The sequence below is a fragment of the Protopterus annectens genome, chromosome 12.part0, assembly GCF_019279795.1.
Source record: "Protopterus annectens isolate FY-2018-M chromosome 12.part0, PAN1.0, whole genome shotgun sequence".
Lineage (NCBI taxonomy): Eukaryota > Metazoa > Chordata > Ceratodontiformes > Protopteridae > Protopterus > Protopterus annectens.
This window is the reverse complement of record NC_056746.1, coordinates 270,664,896-270,688,597: the sequence shown is the minus strand read 5'-3', so window position 1 is coordinate 270,688,597 and position 23,702 is coordinate 270,664,896. Positions and strand designations below refer to the sequence as shown.

The 23,702-nt window shown below is 42.9% G+C and overlaps 1 protein-coding gene across 2 annotated transcripts in view; it reads right to left on the bottom strand.

Annotated features, from left to right (window-relative positions):
• DNAJA3 (DnaJ heat shock protein family (Hsp40) member A3) overlaps window positions 1-23,702 on the bottom strand; it is a 911,667-nt gene that overhangs the window by 799,912 nt on the left and 88,053 nt on the right. For both annotated transcript variants that reach the window (XM_044089330.1, XM_044089331.1), the window contains exon 2: window positions 11,319-11,458. In XM_044089330.1, the coding sequence (XP_043945265.1) occupies window positions 11,319-11,458 (140 nt within the window). The remainder of the gene's footprint in view (window positions 1-11,318; window positions 11,459-23,702) is intronic.

The window sequence follows — 23,702 nt, the reverse complement described above, 5'->3', positions numbered from 1 at the left end:
AAAAGACTGGGGAAAATGTAAAAAAGGGGGGGGCAGCCTCCACATTAGGTGTATAGGAGTGCAGCTCTTCCGCAAAGAACACGTCCTCCAAGCGTACATTTAAATACACTGACATGACCTACCAGGTATCAGTAATTTCTTCCACAGTAAATCAGGAGCAAAAGCAACAGACACAGTGCTAAAAATAGCAGGACACATTGCTTGCAAATGCAGGTAGGAAAAAACCTTAGCATTCTGTTCTATTTCAAGTTCAGGATTAACAACATTCAGATAATGACAACATATATCAATAGTAACAAGTCTAGCTGTTCAAGCAGAATAATATATTACTCCTGGACCCATCTGTTTGCCACCTGCTTTTCCAAAGTGGAATGTCACCCCCACCCCGGCATGCAACATACTAATGCCTGCTTGGTGATGCAACATGATTGCCACTCCGTTTTTTTTTTTTTTTTTTTTTTTTTGCAATATGACAATTCACAGCAGGACTGCAGTTACCAGGCACATAAAATCTCAACTTAAACAGCTTTTATTACTTTTGACAGCTCAACACCAATAAGACAATACCATTTGCTACATCAGCACCATAATCTCAAAAACTGACACACTCCACTCTTGAGGACTAAAAAAATGGGGAGTCAAGAGTCCATGAAAAAACACTTCCTCAGTACTAAAAACTATAATGAAGCAAAGCTATTATGATTCTTCCAGGCTCTTCATGAAGGCCAACATTACCTGATGTCAAACTACCAGCCACCATTCAAACACAGATAGGAGTGCTACACAAGCAGTGGACAAGTCCATGGAAAAGGGGACAACACGATAAAATTACATTCAAATTACATTCAAGTTTTGGTAGGTTTACCAGTTGGTAAAAAGAATTCAGATGTTGAGGAGACACAGCACTCCTGTACAGAACTTTGGTTAAAAAAAAAAAAAAAAAAGTTATGTATTCACCATTATGTTCCATCTGAGTTGTTGCTTTTCATTTGCCTTCAATGTGTGGGACACGGATATGGTATGGATCAGATTCGGCTGCATTTCTCCAGCATTGGATCCAAGCTCCTCCCCTATGCATAATGTCCATGTCTCCCTCCTACCCTCAATATCGAGTTCACTGCAACCAGTAGTACCCCAACCTAATCATTTGCCTAATATCTTGGAATTAACACCCCAAAGCACCATACAGAAGACAAAGGCTCCCAGATTAGGGGGAAGCCTCTTTCATTCGGTCCACAATACAGCCCATATAAGGCAGGGGGGAGGAAGGAGAGACGGTTGAAGACAAATGAAAAGCAACAACTCAGACAGTACGTTATGGTGAGTATGTAACTTTTTTTTTTATCTGAAGTTGTTTTCATTTGATCTTCAACCTGTGGGACAGAGTCCCCAGCTAACAATAAATCCTGGGAGGACCTCATGGAAGGATGTTCCAGAGCACGGCAGAGCCGAAGGATACCATGCCTCTGGAAAGAAGATCCAACTTATAATGCAAAATAAACATATGTGATAAAGCCCAAGTAGCTGCAGAGCAAATATTATCCAAAGAAACCTTAGACCAAACGCTGAAGTAACCACAGACCTAGTAGAATGTTCCTTGACATGATCTGGTGGAGATAAACCTTGGACACAGGTTTACCCAAGAAAGGCTTATAAAAGAAAACAAAAAGCTGATTAAACTTACTAAAGGACTTTGTTATGTTAATAGAATCGTAGTTGCCTATGAACATCAAGCAAATGCAATTTATACTCTCTCTTATTCTGGAAGTTTGGAAAGAAAATGGGGAGGTTGATGACCTGGTTGATGTTAGATTCTGATGCCACCTTTGGAAGAAAAGAAGGGTTCATCCGTAAGGAAACGCTGTCTTTGTGAAATACCATAGAAGGGGACTTTACAGCTATATCCTGAATCTCCAAAACTCTTTTAGCCGAAGTAATGGTAACCGGAAAGACAGTCTTCCAAGACAGGAATTGCAAATCCACTGTAGCTGCTGTTTCAAAAGCGGAAGAAACCAAAGCTTGCAGGACTTACAAGGAGGCATGGGGTCCCTTAACTGGAGGCCTAAGTAAAAAGGTACTTTTCAAAAATGCTTTACAAAGCTTGGAAGAAGCTAAGGAAGCCTAATTGTCTCCTACATGAAAGTTGGAGATACCTGCCAACTGTACCTTTACTGTAGAAAATGTGCCACCCTGACGAAGAATATCTGCCAAAAATTCCAAAATGGCAGAAACTGGAGCAGTGAAGGGGGCTAAAATCATGCTGAGAAGCCCATTTAAAGTAACATTTCCACTTATTAGAATAAACCTTCCTAGTGGAGGATTTGTGAGCTGCTAACAAAATCTTTTTGACAGGGTAAGACAGCTTGGGAGTCCAAACTATCATTGGAACTGGAATAGCCAATCCATGAGCTTCAGACTGACTAGATCTGGATGTGAGATCCCTGAGGGATGCAAGATCAGATCGAATGTCCAAGGAGGACACACTGCGTGAGACCACAGAGAAGGGAATCAAACTTGGTGAGATCAGCAGGAGGCAATGAGGATTACTAAGCTCCCCAACCACTGAGCTTTCTGAATGACTTTTGGGATCAGAGGGAGAGGAGGATAAGCATACAGAAGACCGGAGGACCAAGCATGAACTAGAGAATCTCTGGGGGACTCCCCTGAAGGGATTCAGAGCGAAAAACTTGCTTCACTTCGCGTTGGAAGGAGAGGCAAAGAGATCGCAACAAGGCCATCTCCGCTTTAGAAATATCTGTTCCACTACTGAAGGATTCAAAGACCACTCATAAGGCATCAGAACAGATCTGCTGAGCCTGTCCACCAGAATATTGGACCTCTCCAGAATGTGCGTTGCCACCAGAAAATGACTGGAGATCGCCCATTCCCACACTCACATGGCTTTGCAACAAAGGAGGTAAGTCCTGGTTCTCCCCTGCTTGCTGATGTACCAGACTACAGACATCTTGTCTGTCTGGATGGCAATCATCCCTTGGGGAAGATAGGAATGAAAAACTTGCAATGCTAACAGCACTGCCCTCATCTCCAGGAGGTTGATAAGCCTGAGATAAACAAACTGGATGACATAACGGCATGTCCAACAACTACCAGTGGACCGCCAGAGTCCACTGGAGAACCCTCATATGCAAATGAGCCATACGGATTAGGGTGATCATGGCCATCATGAACCCAAACGCCATAAGAACTGACTCCGCAGGGGGATAATGGGTATGAGCAATCTCCAACACATGACATCTGAGGGACTGAAGTCTGTCCGGAGTTAGAAAAATCTTGCCCTGAGTAGTAACAGAGCCCCAATGAAGTTGAGAACTTGAACTGGATCCAATTGGGACTTGAGATTTATGGTTATGCCTACTTGGTGGGTGGTCTGGAGAAGGAGATTCCTGGTTTGACAGAGTTGGTCCCTGGAAGGAGCGGAAAGGAGCCAATCGTCCAGGCAGGGGGAAACCTGGAATCCCTTGCAGCCGCAAGTGAGCTGCCACTACTGCCATTACTTTGGTGAACACCCTGGGGGTCGTGGTGAGACCAGAGGGGAGTGCTCTGAACTGGTAATGTTTGGCTCCCAGCCAGAAGCATTCATTTTGATATGGTAGCACACATCCTGGAGGTCCACCAAGCACATCCAGTCATTTCTCTGCATAACAGGCATAATGGATTGGAGAGTGAATATCCGGAACTTTGTCTTGGCAACTGAGAGGTTTAGGGTTGAAAGATCAAGGATGTTTCTCAAGTCCCCCATCTTCTTTGGCACCAAAAAGAACCTGGAATAGATGCCTGATCTGGATTGGTCTGGGGCGCTGGGCTGGATTTTTTTCGAGCAGCTTGAAAATTTCCACTGCTACTTCCTCCCATTGTGCAGGCAGAACATCCAGGAGGTGCTTGGGTGGGACTGGGGGTTGAAGTAACGGGAATGAATATCCTCTGGATATAATTTGCAAAACCCAACTATCATCCGATAGACTCCCAGGCGTTTGGGTGCATTAAGAGACATCCCCAACTGCCTCCAGAGACAAGCAGTCTGGCAACCCTTCAGGGCTGCTGCGAGGGTCTGTCCAAGAAAGATTCCCCAAGATCTGTGGTTCCTCGGAGCCCCTCACCCTTGAGGACGGCATCCGTCATACCCCCCTCTGCCTCTGGGGGAAGGTGAATCCAGAGCATCATGGAGAAATCCCTGAAATTCTGGAACCAGGTCTTCTTTACCCCATGCTGATTCCGGGAAAAGTATCATTGTGGGATTGAGAAGCAGAGCCCAATGGCAAACTAGGTCTTCCAGTCTTTCTCACTCTGGACTGTGTATCGAATGGTCTTGCCAAAGAGAGTGGAACCGTCATGAGGTGCATTTGCAAAAGACTCCCTGAAGGACTCAGAGAATGCACGAAGCAAAAGCTAGGCATAATGCCTGTGCTGGCCACCCTAGAGTCACCTTCTGTAGCATGTAACAGCAGCCTCATAGGAGGTGTTAGAAACATAAGTTAGGGTGGCCATACAGGAGAACACCTCCTCTTCTGCTGACATGGACCCTGGGGCAGACTCAGCAACCTCTAGGACTAGATCTCGCTGAAGTCTGATGACATGTGCCATGCAGTTCAGCGCACTTAAGGCAAACATGGCTGAAGCATAAGCCTGCTTTCCAAAATGGTACGAGGCACAAGACTCTCTGTCCGGTGGATGGACCACAGAGCTCTCCTGAGCAAGCTCTTTCTTGGTGGCCACTGCAACCACCATAGCATCAACCGGGGGATCCCTTAGACCAATACTCTTTGTTGAAAGGGGCGCCAAGAATTTCATCAGGGTCTTGGGAATGGGCTCCACCATGCTGGGCTCCTACCACGACCAGGATGAAATCAAGTCCACAAGCGGATCGGTGGGAGAGGACACCCAGGAGGTAGAGGGTCCAGTTCTAGGGAGGAGTACAGGATCCGTAACCCTCTGAGTCGATGGGGGAACCACAGCCAAGACTCCAAGTGCTGAGATGCCGACAAACCTTGGAGCCGGCACCAACACTACGGATCCAAGAGCCAGACGGCTCCAAACTAGTCAGAGCCAAGCCACTCAGGACAATGGTCGGTGTCAAGGTACCTGATACCATCGGCACAGATCCCTCAAAGCCAAGAAGCCTCAAACCCAAAGACTCCAAAACTAGGGGTCAGATCAGAGATGCAGCAATGGGAAGAAAGGCGGATTGCATGCTCCTAGCCCCAGAGTGGGAGGGGCAGGCAAGACTTCCATCTTGATCTGGGTCCAGATGAATTTCCACATCATCCTGTCCACCCTCTGCTTCAGAAACACCAAGGGTGGACCGGATGGAGGAAGCTACAGACACCGACATGGAGAGGCCAATAAGGGAGATAGCCCCGGAGACCGACAAGAAACAAGACGACAGGAGCCAAGGGGAACCCAGGCTAGGGGCCAGGTGGGAGTTAGCTGGGGGCTCAGCCAAGTAAGCGTGGTCAGCAGACCGCTTACTGGGCCTATCCTTATGATGGTGCTTCTCCCCGTTCCCAGTCTTCTTAGCAGGAGATAGTGTGTCAGAGGGGAGGCCGGAGGAAGAAGCAGAGGCCTCAGAGGAAGGAGACCTTTCAAGATAAGTTTGTTCCTCCCACTGATCACTGGGCGAGGGTTGAAGCCCACGCAGATTGAACAGGAGAAGTCTAGGCGAAGTACTCCCAAACAATACACAAGTGTGTCTATCAGAAAGAGGGAGCTTATGGGCACACTACTCTGTGCACTTCTGAAAAAGTACAGTTGTGTACACTTACAATACAGATGTTAGACTGTATTCGCTGTTGCAGCCATCACATTTGGGTTATCTGGTTGCAGTAACCCTCAGTCGGCCTGATTAACAAAGTCTTGGGTCCTGTGTCAGTTGCTGTCCCTTCTTCCATGACGTCAGGGGTATAAAACATGCAGCCAACGCCATTACATCAGTTTTTCTTGCCCCAGATGTCAGGTGCCCCCTATGGGAAGCAATTAAATCTATAAATGTACAAGGTTATACCTCCAACAAAAAATCAAATAACCAAAAAGCTTTTCGGCATAGTAAAGGAGAGTAGAGGTATAGCCAAAAGAAGTAAGGGGGGGCTGGAGCGAGGGTAACCAGGACTGCAGCATCTACATTTATGGTAAGTGTACACAACTGTACTATGTTCTTCATGTTTCACTGCTGCAGTCATTACATTTGGGTAGATTCCCAAAGCTAAGGATGGGAGGAGGAATTTAGACAGCATTAGGACCAGCTATAAGGCCCTGCAAGACTGCAGTGGCAAAGCCAGCTCTAGATTTGGAGAAAATTGGAAGTTGGTAATGTTTGGTAAAGTACGTATAGAACTCCAGGTAGCAGTTTCTAGGATGTCCCTGGTAGTGACGCCTCTGAGAAAGGCTGTAGAGGTAGCTGCAGCCCTGGTTGAGTGGGGTCTGATCCCCTGTGGGATAGGTATTCCATGGTGCTTGTAGCAGAAAAGAATGCAATGGCCTATCCATTTGGAAATGGTTTGCTTTGAAATAGCCTTCCCCTCTGCACCTGCAGCAAATGCCACCAGTAGTTGGTCAGATTTCCTTAGAGGTTTAGTCCTGTCCAAGTAGAATCCAAGTTGTCTGTGCACTTCTAAGGAGTGCAGTATCAGTTTCCCTTTGTTCTGTGGATTAGGAAAGAAGGTTGGCAAATGAATGGAATGATTAAAGACCACACTGGATACCACCTTGGGCATGAAGGAGGGATTGCTCCTGAGGGACACCCTGTCCTCAAGAAAGATGATGAAGGGCTTCACTGCTATGAGGGCCTGTAATTCAGATACCCTTCTTGCTGAAGTCATTGCTAAAAGGAAAGCTGTATTCCAAGAAAGGAATGTTAAGTCAGCAGTGGCACCTGGCTCGAAAGGAGGAAGGGTGGGCTTTTCCAATATAAAGTTAAGGTCCCAGGCTGGTGTTAGAGCTCTCCTTGGTGGTCATAGATTTTTGGCCACTCTGAGGAACTGCTTGAGCAGTGGATGAGAGGAGGGCAGGTTCTGTGTTATAATGAGCTGAAATGGCAGAGGCTTGAATTTTGATGGAGGAGAACGACAGGCCCTTGTGAAGCATCTCAGTTAAGTATTGTAAAATCTGAGGTAAATTGGGCACTGCTGTGCTCATCCCTTGAGATTGGTTCCAGGCACAGAATCTTTTCCATTTTCCAGCATAAGATTTTCTAGTACTAGGCCTCCTTGCCTCTAAAATGATATTCATCACTAGTTTACTGAGGGATAGTAAATGAGAGATTAGGTAATTAGCCAGGCTGTTAGGTTCAGTATTTGAAGCTGAGGGTGCAGAATCTGGTTCTCCTGCTGAGACAATAAGGTAGGAATCTGAGGCAGATGCCATGGGGCCAGCAGTGACGCACTGCGCAAGAGGGGGTACCAGTGCTGGCATGGCCAGTCTGGTGCAATCAAAATAGTCCTTGGTTTGTCTCGTTTGATCTTTAGTAGTACTTTGGAGAGCAGTGGAGGAATGGCATAAACTGTTTTTCCAGCTGAAGGACAGAGCATCAACTTTCCAAGCTTGTTTGTGGGGAGTCCTTGTGCAAAATTTGTCCAACTGATATAATTTGATGCGTCTGTTAGGGTTTGGGCGACAGGGGATGGTGTAAATGGTAGTCCCTCGTTTTGGTGGCAGTCCTCTGCCCACCAAAGAAACTCTAAGCGCAAGCAAGGTATGATAGGAATCATTGCTTCTAGACCCTGAGAATGTTGACACCATAGGCTTTTTAGATACCACTGTAGTTTCCTCATATGCAGTCTTGCACATGGAATTAGAAGAATGCAGGAGGCCATGAACCCCAAGGCTTGTAGTATTTGCCTTGCAGATAGTAGGGTTTATGTGGCCACTTGTTTGATGTAGGCTGTCAAATAAATTTGTTTCTCTGGCGTGAGGAAAGCCATCTGGGAAGTTGTATTCAAGCTTGCTCCCAGGAATGTAATTTGCTGACAGAGTACCAGGTGTGATTTCTTTTCATTTATGGTGTACCCCAGACAAGGTAGCACCCTTCGCACAAAGGCCAGATGATTCAAAAGTATGTCCTTGCTTTCTGCCTGAATTAAACAATCGTTCAGGGATGGGTATATCTGAATATTTCTTTGCCTGCAAAATGCAATGACTGGTGCTAGGCACTTTGTGAACACCCTGGGCACAGTAGATAAGCCAAAGGGCAGTGCAGAGAATTGATAGTGACTGTAGCCTGCGTTGAAGCGTAGGTATCTTCTGCAAGATTCCCTGATTGGGATGTGCAAGTAGGTTTCTTTTAAACAGAGTGTTACCATCCAAGCATCTTTTCCTAGCATAGGAAGCAACTGGTTAAGAATCAGCATCTTGAATTTTGGAATCACCAAGAAGTTGTTTAGAGTAGACCAGTCCAGAATAGGATGCCATGAATTGTCTTTTCTGGGTACCGGGAAAAGTCTTGAGTAGAAACCTTGTCCTTTTCCCTCTTCTGGTACAGTATGAATAGCCTTTATGTTTAAAAGAGAGAATTTGCTTTTGAGCCTCTACCCACTGATTTGGGGGTAGATCTGGCCAACCTTTTGGCATTGGTAATGTGTGGAAGTGAAATCTATATCCTTGGGACATTATATTTAAAACCCATTTGTCCTGAGTAATGAGTTCCCAGTTTTTGGCCTGCAGACCAATCTTTCCCCCTAAAGGAGCATTCAGTTGAGAAGTTCTTGGAAGATTTAAAATCAAGTCATTCAGACAGAGTTTTCCATAGGGGGGAGTCTTACTACTCACAGATTTGGAAGCAGAAGCCCCCCACTGCTTAGTCATGTGCGTACTCTGGAACTGAAACCTGGGGTTTCTCCTGTGTCTGGGTTTGGATTAAGAAGCCCTGGAAGGGGCCGGAAAGAACCAATTCTTAGAGGGCCAATGCCTACTAAATATTGGAGGCTGAACTTGTAAGAAATCTTAAACAGTTTGCATAGATTTGGCCTTATCTTCCATCTTTTTAAGAACTTCCTCAGCTTTGTTGCCAAGCAGGCGGTCCTGATTTAAGGGAGCATCCAACAGTTTAGCTTTAACATGATCAGGCAAAGATTGTTCCTTACACCAAGCATGCCTTCTGAGTACAGACCGAGTGACAGCAGCCCTGCAAGAGGCCTCTAATGAATCAAACCCACATTGCAAAGTATGTTTTCCAACCTGTTCAGCTGAATGCATTAAATCCTGTTATTCCTTATTTTCAACACAGTCAGGAATCAACATAATTTTCTGTTTAAGCAATCCAATAATATGTTGTTGATACTTTAACATATGAAACTGACAGTTTAAGGCCCTAAAAGCGATGGTTGCACAAGTGTAAACCTTCTTACCCCATCTATCCAGCGCCCTGGAGTCTCTATCAGAAGGGGTAGGGTTTTTGGCAGTAGAAGCCTTAATGCCCTTGGGTCCCTGTGAAATAGTGTCTGGATCCGCAATAGGATTTTTAAAAAGGAACTTGTGAGAATCAGGAACCCTGTAATATCTGTCAGGTTTTCTGGGGGCAGGAGGCAAAGAATCAGGGGCCATACTAGATTCCGAAAAGGCATCATCAACAATGTCTAGTACAGGAGATATAGCTAAAGGCCTATATGCTGAGGCAGGAGTAAGAAATCCCTAAGCCTCTTTTTCGAATCAGAAAAATCCTGGCTTTCCCAGTGGAAATGCTCCCTTAGAGTGTGCAAGGTTTCATCTAAAGAAAAATCCACTGGAGGGGAAGCAGAGGGAATAGAGTGCTCTGCATCAGAATCCTCATAAGTAGACAAGGGTAAATCCAGATCATCAGAAGAATCAGAAAAATCAGAATCCTGGTTAGAAGAGTCATAAACAAATTCAGTCCTAGGTTTCTTAGAAGAGGGGGGTTGGCATCCCCTGATTAAAGTTATAAGGTCTTCAGCCATTCTTATTATTTGTTTTTTAGGCATAGAGGCCTGAACATGCGGCTTGAGAGTTGGTTTTCTAGGCATGGTTCGAGGTTAAGGCCTTAAAAAAGAAGGAGGCGTCTGTTTAATATGCAAGTCCGTAGGGCCTGAATACACCCTCAGAAACAGATGCCTACACAGCGGCTCCGGACTCAACCAAGGTAGAGATATCCACAGGTTCCACAGCTGAAGCATCTCGCGGCATACCAGACTCCAAATGGGCCTTAGCAGAGGCCTGCGAATCAGAAGTAGCGGGTATCAGAAGCTGCTAAAGCACCTCATTGAGTACCATCGAACTGGCTTAGAAGCGTCATCAGCAGTTTTGGACCTAGGCGGCCTGTCTCTGTCTTTATCTTTGCATTTTTTCCGAATGCTGGTAGTCGGATGGCTTACCAATGACATTTCTGGATAATTGAGCAGAGAACCAAAATATTTAGTGGCGAAAATATACCGACGATGGATAGTGTGTTGACTGAATAAGGCACAAAACTGACAGCAAGGTATGTCATGGTCAGGGCCTAGGCAAGGAATACAGTACGAATGAAAATCTTTGTGAGGTATTTGCTTTCCACAAGAAATACAACTATTAACTTTTACGGACATTGGTAAAGAGCAAGAAAAACTTTCCCCAGTGGGGTACTTAGCTTTAGTTGAAGACTTCAGTTCTGAAACTCAAAACGAAAATTTCAGGAGTCTGCCGACCGGCACTTGCAAACTGCTTCTGCTTCGGGCACCGCATGGCAAGAAAGAATGATGTAATGGTGTCGGCTGCATGTTTTATACCCCTGATGATGGAAGAAGGGACAGCAACCGATGCAGGACTCAAGACTTTGTTAATCAGGCAGATTGAGGGCTACTGCAAGCAGATAACCCAAATGTGATGACTGCAACAGTGAAACACGAAGAACATCCAAGCTTGGGTGTCTCAGCCATGGCTATCAAAAACCTAGCACCCAAACCCACACACGCTCACTAAAACAGGGGAAAAGGATAGAGGGAATAAGGAAAAAGGGAACTTTTTTATGAGAACTGATGCCCGAGCGTGAGGGATGAGTAGGGTACAGAACTAAAAAAGTTAGGAAGAGTGAAAAGGGAAGAGCAGAAAGAATATTTCATTTACAGGGAACTTGGAGATAACAGACCACGATGCTGACAGTACACCCTGCAAATGAGATCTGTGGGTAGGAGGGAGACAGGGGCATTATGGTTAGGGGAGGAGCTTGGATTTGATGCTGGAAAAATGCAGCGGAGTCGGATCCGTACCAGATCCATGTCCCACAGGTTGAAGATCAAATGAAAACAACTTCAGATCTGAAGGTAACCTATTAGCATCTTAATTTATAAAACTGAAGATTCCAAAATAGCATTTCATACCTCGTAATAGGCCTTCTTTATTTCCTTCTGTGTAGCATTGCGTGGGACCCCTAAAATCTGATAAAAATCCACCTTCGCATTGCTGGTAGGACTTGTATGGAATGCTGTTACAGTGCAGTAAATTGAATCAGGTTTTAACCCTAAGGAAAATGAACAAGTTCAAAATATATCGATTGGAAGAAAGGAAAAAAAAAATCCGCAATTCAGTGCAAGGGCAACCTCATTTTTAATACAGAGAGCAATCTGCAGCAAAGCAATCTCATTATTAATATAGATGCTTATTTTAATATTTCACAGTCCCAGAGATGCATTAAACATTAAATCACTGTGGCACCCTCAGCTTCTGAGCATCTCTCTTCAGCATTACCACATTTTGCATATAAAAATGAGCAACTACAGGTTTTTCTCTATCAATACTTAAAGTAAAGGAAAATATATATACAAGAAAGTTCAATACAGTAGCAGAACCTTAAACACTTGCTATATCACATAATACTGCGCAAGAATTTGCCAAGGGGGGGGGGGGGGTTAAGACAAGAAAGCTCCCAGCAAATGACTTACAACATTCCTAAAAAATAAAAAAATAAAACAAAAATAAATCAAAAATGCATTTTTAGATGCTGTATGTGATGCAAGAAATAGAGGACTTTCTGTAAAATAACAAGGCAATGGAGCAGGCTGTGTGTGCTTGTAACAGCAGCTAGCCATTACCATTATGACAACTATATAATGGATGTGCGCACGCACTCACACACACAATATAAAAATGTACACACCCCTGTTAAAATGCCAGGTTTTTGTGATAGAAAAAATGAGACCACAATAAATCATTTCAAAACTTTTCCCACCTTTTATGTGACGTATAACCTGTACAATTCAATTGAAAAATAAACAAATCTGTTAGGGGAAAAATATAAAAAATGTACAATAACCTGGTTGCATAAGTGTGCACACCCTTAAGCTAATACTTTTGTTGAAGCACCTTTTGATTTAATTACACCATTCAGTCTTCTTGGGTAGGAGTCTATTAGCCTGGCACATCTTAACTTGGCAATATTTGCCCACTCTTCCTTGCAAAAGTGCTCCAAATCTGTCAGATATAAAAGGATCTCTTGTGCACAGCTCTCTTCAGGTCACCCTACAAATTTTCTATTGGATTTATGTCTGGGCTCTGGCTGTGCCATTCCAAACCTTTCTAGCAGACACCTGAAGGTTTTGGGCCAAAGATGACTAGTATTTGGAACCATTCATAATTCCCTTCACCTTGACTAAAGCCCCAGTTCTAGCTGAAGAAGAGTAACCCCAAAGCATGATACTGCCACCAACATGCTTCACCGTGAGGATGGTGTTCTTTTGATGATGAAAAGTGTTGTTTTTGCACCAAACATACCTTTTGGAATTATGGCCAAATAGTTCAACCTAGGTCTCGGACCATAACACATTTTCCCACAGGCTTTTGGGAGACAATGTATTGTTTTGCAAATTTCAGGCAGGCCTGGATGTTTTTCTGTGTAAGAAAAGGCTTCATTCAGTCTTGCAACCCTACCCCATAGTCCAGACATATGGAGAATACAAGAGATTGTTGTGTCACATGTAGTACACAACCAGTACTTGCCAGAAATTCCTGCAGCCCCTTCAGTATTGCTGTAGGTCTCTTGGCAGCCTCCTTAATCAGTTTTCGTTTGGTCTTTTCATCAATTTTGGAGGGACACCCAGTTGTTTGCAACATCACTGTTGTCCCATATTTTCACAGTTGTCCCATATTTTCTCCACTTTTTGATGACCGTCTTCACTGTGTTCCATTGTATATCCAATGCTGTGGAAATTTTTTTGTACCCTTCTCCTGACCGATACCTTTCAACAATTAGATCCCGTTGATGCTTTGTAAGCTCTCTGCGAACCATGGCTTTTGCTGTAGCAGGCAACTTAGTAAATGTCAGTAAAGTCCTACTAGGACAGCTGAACTTTATTTGGGGTTAATCAGAGTCTCTTTAATTGATGGTAGGTGTGTACCAAAGAAGACTGAATGCTGTAATTAAATGAAAAGGTGCTTCAACAAAGTATTAGTTTAAGGGTGTGCACACTTGTGCAACCAAGCTTATTGTACATTTTATTATTTTTTATATTTTTCCCCAACAGATTTGCTTTTAAATTGGAATTGTACAAGTTGTAGGTCACATTAAAAGTTTTGAAATGATTTATTGTGGTCTCATTTTTTTTATATCACAAAAACCTGGCACTTTAACAGGGGTGTGTACACTTGTTATATTCACTGTATATGCATACATCCATTGTATATACATACATACAACCTATCAAGTGTGTCAATTAGCATCTGAGTCGTATACCATTCCCAAGAATACCGGATGGCATCCACACAGTTTATTATATACATACATGCCCAGCATGTGTGACTGGACTTTACCATACAGTTGAAGAGTGGTAAGGGTTCATTTCTCAAAATGCACAACCTTTTGAAGTACTTTCCAATCCAAGTGTCAGTTGTACAGTAACTAACATATCTGCTCTAAATGTGTTAAAAATGTGCATACACATGAAATGTGCAACAAGTATTATAAGTTGATTCCCCAGAGTGTTGTCAAGATCAAACTTCACCATCTGTTCACACTTCAAAGTTTATTGCTTTTTCTGACATTATACTTCCAATGGTGCCACAGGGTTGTAAGCACGACCAGTAACCTTTATCAGCTGGCAAACTGAAACAAATAGCATTAGTAATAATAAGTAAGTGCAAACAATGTCACATGACGACATTAGCAGAATTTCTCACAAATGGATGCTCCGACCCTTCCATGTTCACTCTTTAGGCCAAAGGCATCATCTCCTACCTGGTTAGTTAATCAAGCCAAACTGGACAGTGGCTGCAGACATGGATGATACAGGGAGAGAGACAAAAACTGCTGAGAGAACTGAAAAAGGGAATACATCTTCAATATCAATAAGTGAAAGGTGTATCCACATAACATAGCACCTATATACCCATATTACGTGAGAGGACAATCAACAAAAACAAAAGGACTTGCAGATCAGCTGCAAGACATACAAAGAAGTCCTGTCGGCATAATGTGTGTGTGTGTGTGTGTGTGTGTGTGTGTGTGTGTGTGTGTGTGTGTGTGTGTGTGTGTGTGTGTGCGCGTGTCACTGGAATACCTATTACTAGGCTTTGAAGATAGAATAAAGCTGGCATGTGTGGCTGGTGCTATTAAATCTACCAAGTCACTGGAATACCTATTACTAGGCTTTGAAGATAGAATAAAGCTGGCATGTGTGGCTGGTGCTATTAAATCTACCAACTAAATGTAGCAAGTACAGTTGTCTAAAATCTTACTTAAACAGTAGATGTCCTTCTCTTCAATGTTGCAGGATTCTTTACAATAGGGAATCTCCTGCCAAGGGCAGCCCGACGCCCGGACAGTATATCAAAGCCTTTTGACTGCAAACAGTACACCATACGTCACAGGCATGCTCCCTACATAAAGGTGACATCCGGACATATCATACTCAGAACTCACAAGTCCCAGTAAGAGCAACAGTCCAGGTATAAGAGTAGGTGACAAAGACATCCAGAAGGAAAAAAGACCAGGGGGAGGAGGAGGGATGGGGCGAATAATGAAACAGTGAAAAGTAGGACATCTACTGTTATGGTAAGATTTTACACAACTGTATTATGTCTTTCTACTTCACTGTTGCAGTATTCTTTACAATAGGGAGAGTGTAAAAGCTCAGGAGGAAGGGCCAGCAAAGCTCTCTAGGAAACCATGGAGAACGGCCCTGGCAAATGAAAAGACCGATTCAGAGACAACTCATTAACCACCCTGGGCATAAAAGAAGGATTAGTACCAAGGGACACCCTGTTCTTAATGAAAGCTAAAAAGGGGGAAAAGCCACAAGTGCCTTGCAGCTCAGACACCCGACTGGCAGAAGTAAGGGCCAAAGAACAACAGTCTTCCAAGAACAATGCTGTAAGGAAGCTGAAGCAGCAGGCTGAAAAAGAGCCTGAGTCAATATTTCTAAAACAAAATTAAGGTCCCAGGAGGGAGGACAAGTTTCCTGGTAGGCTTAATGTGAAGGACACCTTTAAGAAACTGTTTGGTCTCAAATCTAAATCTAGAGGCTAAAAGGGGACTCAAAGGCAGATAAGCAGAGATAGCCGATAGGTAGCCCTGAAAAAGAATATGCCAACCCAGCAATGAGCAATTCACACAAATGAGACAATCAAAGGAACATCCACAAAAAGGGTATCCAGGTCATGAGAAAGAAAACAAACAGAAAACTTCTTCCATTTGGATAAGTAGGATTTCCTAGTAGTGGGTGTCTTGGTCTCCTGCAAGACCTAAAGTATTTCCTCAGGAAAAAAGGTGTCTGTATGGGAACAAAACCCTATCACCTGCAGTGTCAGATGAAAGATGGACAAATGGGGATGGATGCCTTGTCTTGTGTGGGTAGGTCCATCTTGTGAGGTAACTTGCGATGACTGCCTTTGGTAAGACGTGGAAGAGGAGGGATACCAATGCTGTCTGGGCCAAAAGGGAGTTACCAGCAAGATTTTGGGAGCATCCAGTTTTAGCTTGAACAGGACTTTCAAAATGAGAGGAAGGGAGGGGGAGGCATAAAGAAAAATATTTTCCAAGAAAAAGAGAGGACGCCCACCTTCCAGGCCAGACAGCATGGAACTCTGGCACAAAACAGAGTAAAGTGGTCTGTTCAGAGGGGAGGCAAACAGATCTACTTTGAGTACTCCACTTGTGGACAATGTCCAGAAACACATCCCTGTGAAGCATCGACTCATGGGATAGTGTTACCGACCTGGTCAGAGACTATCACTATGTTCTGATCTGTAGGAATGTAAACTTCCTTAAGGGTCATCTGACACTGGACAGGTAGCTCCCAAACCTGAAGGGCTAACCTGCAGGAGTAGTGGAAGCTGTGTAACCCACAGCCCTCAGAAATGCTTTGGCTGTGACTGAATATAGAGGAAGAAGGGATTAAAAAAAACAATCAGAATTAAGGCCTTGGGGGGAGGCAGGGATGCCACCATTAGAAAACTGTGGATCCTGCAACCCAGAAAAACATGATCCAGAGAAATAATCAAGAAGGACTTCTGGAAATTTACAGTAAACCCCAAGCTTTGCAGGAGATAAATGGTAAATTATAGATACTGATGTAAGATCTCTTGAGAACAGGTCTAAATAAGCAGGTCGTCCAGATAGAGTAAAACCTGCATCCTGCTTAGCCTGCAAAAAAAAACAATGACAGGAGCAAGGCATTTGGTGAAGACCCTTCGAGGCAGTACAAAAGGGCAAAGCAAAGAACTGAAAATGGTAGGAAGCAACAGTGGAAACAAAAACTTCCTGAATAGGGGATGAATAGGAATGTGTAGACAAGCATCCTTGAGATCCAGCAAAAGTAGAAAAGTCTGAGGAAGTAATGGGAAAACAAGGTTTCAAGGGATAGCATCCGAAAAGAAGGGACCTTCAAAAAGGTGTTTAGCTGAGAAAGATCCAGAATTGGTCTCCAGGTGCCTTCTTTCCTGTGGACCAACAGCATTCTGGAGTAAACCCCCTCCCCCTCTGAGGAGTTGGAACTTCTTGAGTTGTTCCCTGAGCCAACAGACCCTGACGTACCTTTGGAAAAAAGGGCAGTTGCTCCTGAGGAGGATGAGGAATGCCCAAGGTGGGGGGGGGGGGACTTCCTAACAATACAAACATCTTGGGGAATTATGGAAAGAACTCAGGAGTCTTGGGATAATTTTAGCCAGATAGGAAGGGACAGGGAAAAATGAAGAGAAAGAGGTATGTGACTGAGAACAGGATAGTCAGACAGCACCTGGTTTGTCAGGAAACGGAGGCTTCTGTGCATGAGCCTTAGCAGGGGGAGTCCTTCTACCACCCTTTTTACCTTTGAGGGGAGGGCGTAACTTTCTATGAATAAAAGCAGGCTTATTAGGATAATTCCTCTGAAACTTGAGCACAGGGGAAATACAAATATGTTCAGCCCCTGTAAGGCCTTGTCCTCTATCTTACTCTTTCATAATGGCTGCAACCATTTTTAGTTTATTTGGTTAATTAGATTGAATCTGGTCATGTGACACAATTGCATCTAATTTACACTTGTATAAACTTTGGCTTTTAACAATTTGACTTGGGTTCTAATGACGTCCTGCTCTGTATGGGGACAGAAGCACATTTATTTTACTTGATTGTGCTTAACGTTTTTATTTTCAACGTATTGTGTGAACCATGCTGTGTTTAATTAACTTTTTTTTATAAAGAGTTACGTTGGTGGTACATCATGTTTGGGTGGACCAAATGGATTCCTTGTTTAAGGTTATTTGTCTTTGTGGAAAACTTTGAGCAGTTTCTTTTGTTTGAGGTTCTTGGGTTTACAGCTGCTTTGGTTTCCAGCTACACCATGGATCCAGATAATAAACAGGATATTAATGGTACTATTTCAGGGTCACCAGCTTTTCCACCTGATGGCACAGCAATGAGAGAGTCTATGTGCAGCTGTTCCTGTAAATCGGGAGAACTTACTATGTTACTAGAATTGTTAACGCCTCTTCAACAGCTTGTAAATGGACATACTTCTGATTGATGTCTGGTATCAATTCACCCCATCGTAATTCGTAATGAAATTATGGTAACACTTTCTTTTTTAGCTACGTGTAAAAGCAGAAGTGACTTGCTACAGAGTTTCTCTCTCACTTCTGATATAAACAATCCACTGTTTAAGTTGTGAAGACTACCTGAATTCCCACAGCATACCATTTGACTTCAATGACTGGGTACATAGACCCTGTTCACTTTCAGGCAATACCACTTTGCCAGCAGTGACAAACTCCCACAATGGAAGCCAGTTTGATTAGCTTAGAAAAGAAACTGATTAAATTAAGGACTCTACAGCTGGACTATACATATATATATTTAAATTATTTATTGAATGTGTGATGTATGAGGCACAACCGGGTGCCTAAAGGACTTGGATACACTAAATCCCCCTAACAGTATTGAGCAAGACAATTTTTGATGAGTTAGTCACCATGTTTAATAAACAAGGTTTGGCACTATTACAGGTTATGATTAAACACAATGATTATATTAACTAATAAATTTATGAAAGTAGTTAATGACTTGAACAGTTAAATACAGCAAGACTTATTGGTTTTCTCAGTTTAAAATGAAATACCGTTGTATTTTTAGCAATACAGATAGGCAAGTGGAGATTATTAAAAACAGAAAAAAGAATAAATGAGAGATGCTAGGGATTGCTGTGAAACCACAGTCCATCAACAACCCATTAACAAAGGGTCAAGATCAAATTATTCCCATCGTTATCACAATGGCAACATTGATGACTCTGGTGTTGAAGCTCACCATACACAAGCCTCCTCCCATTAAGATGCGTCACATTGTCCGGATGGGCTGCTATTCAGTCCGATAATCCCACATTAAGTTACATCCCAGACCCTTTGAAATACTCCCCTCACAGGAGATAAGAAAAGATAGCGATGGAAGAGGACATCTACACATTCCGATTTGAATGCCCCCACCCCACCCAAGATCCTACTGTACTCATTGGGGTCAGGGGAGGAGGAAACAAACTGATAAAGCTAATATTCCTTTGATGATGCAACATCTGACTATGGGGGCATTTTATTAAGTTTTGATAATTTCAAAATTTTTAAATTGTAGTTCTACTTGAATTACTCCTATATATTTTTAACTGTTTAAAAAAGGTTTTTACTTTCACCCCAGTATACAAAATGAATATAGTAGATGTTTTAGTGGAAGATGATTTTTACTAGAAAACTAAACTTAGCTATTCAGTTTGATGAAAAATCCACATTATCGTCTAAAAAATTTAAGTACATACAATCCTCATCACACCCTCTTGTAGCAGTGTTTGAAAAGGCTTGCGAAACTGATATTCGCAAGGTTTTAACAATGGGCCTTCACAGACGTACTCAGAATCTTAAATCAGAAAGAAAAAACTTTTGGATGCATTCATTACCAGACACATACGAGTTATGAAACCTGAAAAGGGGTGGAGTAGTTTTATTTGATACCACTGATTATTTTAATCAGATGTATGATATTTTACACTATAGTGAGGTCTACTGTGTGGTATCACAGAATGAAATTAATACTGCACACCAGAGGACTGACTTGTTTTGTATGACTGTTTACTTCAGTGCAGAATCCAGTACATAATTTTTTGTTAAAAAAAACACCTTTTATACCTTCCATCGTGGGATCCCCGAAGTGCATAAGGACATTTATACTCCGCTTTTAAGATCCATTGGGTCAGCTTTAGGTTCAAAAACTTACCCCTTAGGTATGTACATTGATACATTATAAAACCCATTGTTAAGCAAATTAATCACATTGTAAAGGATTAATTTTTATTTTTTTTATTTTAAGTTATATTACACCACAGTTGGGGGACAAACCTCTTTCTCACAAATCAGTGTGGTGGATTTATTTACTTGTATTCCAAAGAACACAGAGGCTAGAACAGTTTAATGATGCTGTTATTACATTTCCAACTTTAGTTAGTAGTCAAATTTCTTTACCAATGAATTTAATGGACTTGCTACTGTCCAATAATCTTATTTATCTTGAAGGTGAGACTTATAAACAAGTCCAAGGTGTTGCTATGGGAGCATCTTGTTACACAAATTTGGTTATGTGGTCTTGGGAAGCAAATTTTTATTTTTTTCCTCAAAATATTATGCTTTTTTGTAAGATTTATTTGAAGTTCCTAGATGATACATTTGGACTCTGTAGCTGTACTGTGGCTCTCGTACATGAATTTAATGACTAGAGCGAGTTTTGAGTCTGTCATTTATAGAAAGCCCACTTTCTCCAATGCATGCCTTCACTTTGATAGTTTTCACCCTCCAGATTACAAGAAGAGTTTGGTGAAGAGCCGATTCATCAGAGTAGCCAGAATGACATCAAAGAAGGAGCGATTAATTAAAAAGGCTAATGTTCAAGAGAACATGTTCCTAGAGAGTGGCTACCCTATATTATTTTTAAGGCCTATAAAAATGGAGGTCATCCATGGGTGGGGGTGAAATATAGCCGCTTCTTAGGGAGCTCCCTAGCTAATATGGGTACCGATACAAACACCCCAAATTCTAGTGATTCTGAAAGGGCCTTTGTTCTTCACTGTAAGTTAGAAATATAACGGAGAAAATTTTGATTTTTGAGGCCAATGATGATCTCTCTCTAAATTTTGTGATGACTCACCCCATTTTGTATATAAAACCTTATCTAATCAAAGTTATTTCAGAAAAATCAGGTAATTATTTTAATTGTTGGAACACTGAAAAGAAAGGTACACAAAAATGTGGAATATGTGGGCAGTGAAAATACATACTGGAAGATCCGGAAATTTATTTTAAAGATATTAGTGGACATAAATGTTAAAAAGTACAGTTTTGTACCTACCATAAATGTAGATGTCCGAGAGGAATGCATCTGCAGTCTTTACAAATGGGTTGTCCTGTCGTCAGGCAGCCCTTCGGTCGGCCGGATTCCAAAGTCTGGGTCTGGCTTCGGCTGGTGTCGCACTTCACCCGACGTCATTGCGGCAGTTATTCGGGTATAAAGGCATCAGCCGACGCCATTTTCCTCAGTGTTTCTTGCCCCAGATGCCAGGTGCCCTCTTGGATGGCTAAATTTGGATAAATGCCAAAGATTCCAAATAGTAGAGAGCAAACACACAAAATAAGCATGTATGTACATATATACAAACAAATACACCATAATAGATCCCCCCCAAGCTAGCTGAAGATTGGCAAATACCCTAGGAGTACCTCAGAGGGGAAGGAGGGTGGGTAATCCTGACTGCAGATGCATTCCTCTCGGACATCTACATTTATGGTAGGTACAAAACTGTACTATGTCCTTCAAGGATGCATCTGCAGTCTTTACAAATGGGTAGAATACCATAGCTAAACTAGGGGAGGAGGAAATGAAAATTAGATTATGGTGTAGTTAGGATCCCTTGCAAAACAGCAGTGGCAAAACCAGCACGGGATCTAGAGTATAGAGGTAAGTTATAATGCTTGGCAAATGTATGCACGGAGGTCCAAGTAGCAGCCTCTATAATGTCCTTGGCAGCCACTCCTCGTAAGAAAGCTGTGGTAGTGGCTGTAGCCCTTGTGGAGTGAGGCCTGATGTTCTCTGGAGTTTTCTTTCCATGGTAGGAGTAACAAAATCTAATGCAATTTCCTATCCATTTGGAGATTGTCTGTTTAGAAATTGGTTTTCCTTCCTTTCCTGTTGCATATGCTACCAGAAGCTGGTCAGTTTTTCTATTGTTTTTTGTCCTGTTCAGGTAGTAGCGTAATTGTCTGTGTACATCCAAGGTATGTAAGAGCCTTTCTCCCCTGTTCTGTGGGTTGGGGTAGAATGTAGGAAGGTGGATAGCCTGATTTAAAGAGACTCTGGATACCACCTTAGGCATAAATGTAGGATTTGTTCTCATGGACACTATCTTGATGGAAGATCAGGAAGGGTTGCACTGCCATTAATGCCTGTAGTTCAGAGACCCTTCTTGCTGAAGTTATTGCCAGCAGGAAAGCAGTCTTCCAGGATAAGTATTGTAATTCTGCTGTTGCTGCTGGTTCGAAAGGAGGAAGAGTCAGTTTTTCTAGCACAAAGTTCAAGTCCCATGCTGGTAATGGAGGTTTCCTGGGAGGTTTTACATTTTTAATTCCTCTCAGAAACTGTCTGAGCAGAGGATGCGAGAAGACAGGAGGATCCAAGCTGTATTCTGCTGAAATAGCTGATGCATGTATCTTGATGGAGGAATAGGACAGGCCTGTATGGAAGAGCTCCGCCAAATACTCCAGGATGTTGGCTATGTTCACCAGTGTCACATCTTGCCCCTTTGCAGTACTCCAGATGAAATATCTTTTCCATTTTGCTGCATAATTTTTTGTTGAAGGTCTACGAGCCTCCAGGATTATGTCTTTAACCCTTTGGGATAAATTTGGGTTAATTGCTGTTATGTAATGTTCCAGGCAGTTAGCTGCAGAGTTTTTAGGTTTGGATGCAGGATGTTGTAGTTGTTCTGTGTTAGCAGTAATGGGATCAGGGGCAGTGTCCATATTTGCTACCGGGACATGCTCCTCAGCAGTGGATACCAATGTTGTCTTGGCCAGTCTGGGGCTATCAGAATGATCCTCGGACGTTCCTCTTTGATCTTCAGAAGCACCTTGTGCATCAAAGGAAGTGGTGGGAATGCGTATGCTGTCAGGCTTTTCCAACTGAAAGATAGGGAGTCCACCTTCCAAGCAAGTGGGTGGTAAGTCCTTGTGCAGAATTTCTTCAACTGGTGATTGAATGGGGATGCAAACAAGTCTATTTGTGGTAATCCCCATTTTCTTGTGATGGTTTTGAAGATGTCCGGATGCAGCATCCATTCGTGGGCATCTGTTGTAGTTCTGCTTAATATGTCTGCTAGAATGTTTTCCTTCCCTGGTACATAAATTGCCTGTAACTGAATGTTGTAGCTCAGAGCCACATCCCATAGGTCCAGTGCCAGCCGGCATAGAGGGTATGAGTGTGTGCCTCCCTGTTTGTTGATGTACCACATAACTGTGGTGTTGTCTGTCTTTATCATCAACTTGCCTTCTTGGAGAAAAGGTCTGAATGCCTGGACTGCCAATTTTACTGCCATCATTTCTTTTAGATTTATGTGCAGATGCAGTTGGTCTTGAGTCCATAGGCCTTGAATGCACTTGCCCAGCATGTGTGCCCCCCAACCGAGGTCTGAGGCATCTGTCGTGATGGTTTGTCTTGGTTGCCTTTTGCAGAAGGGCAATCCTGTGTTTGATTGGTAGGCCTGAGCCCACCATAGGAACTCTTGCTTCAGGCATGGGATCATTGGAATTTTGGTTTCTAGGCTGCGCTTGTGCTGGGACCACAAATTCTTTAGATACCACTGTAGCTTTCTCATATGCAGCCTGGCATGAGGGACCAGTATTATGCAGGATGCCATGAAGCCTAGAGCTTGTAGCACTTTTCTTGCAGTTAGATGGTTCTGCTTTGTTAATGCCAAGAAGTAGAGAGGAAGTTGCTCTTTCTTTTCTGCAGTTAGAAATGCCATTTGTTTTGATGTGTCCAGTTCTGCACCCAGAAAGGTTATTCTTTGGGATGGAATCAGCCTTGACTTTTTTGTATTGACTGTATATCCCAGGGCTTGCAGCAGGTAGATGACTCTTTGTAAGTCTTCTGTTAGTTTGTTTTGTTGTCCGCTTGTATCAGGCAGTCGTCCAGGTAGGGATAGATTTGAATCCCTGAAGTCTGCAATGAGCGATTACTGATCGTAGGCATTTCGTGAACACTCTGG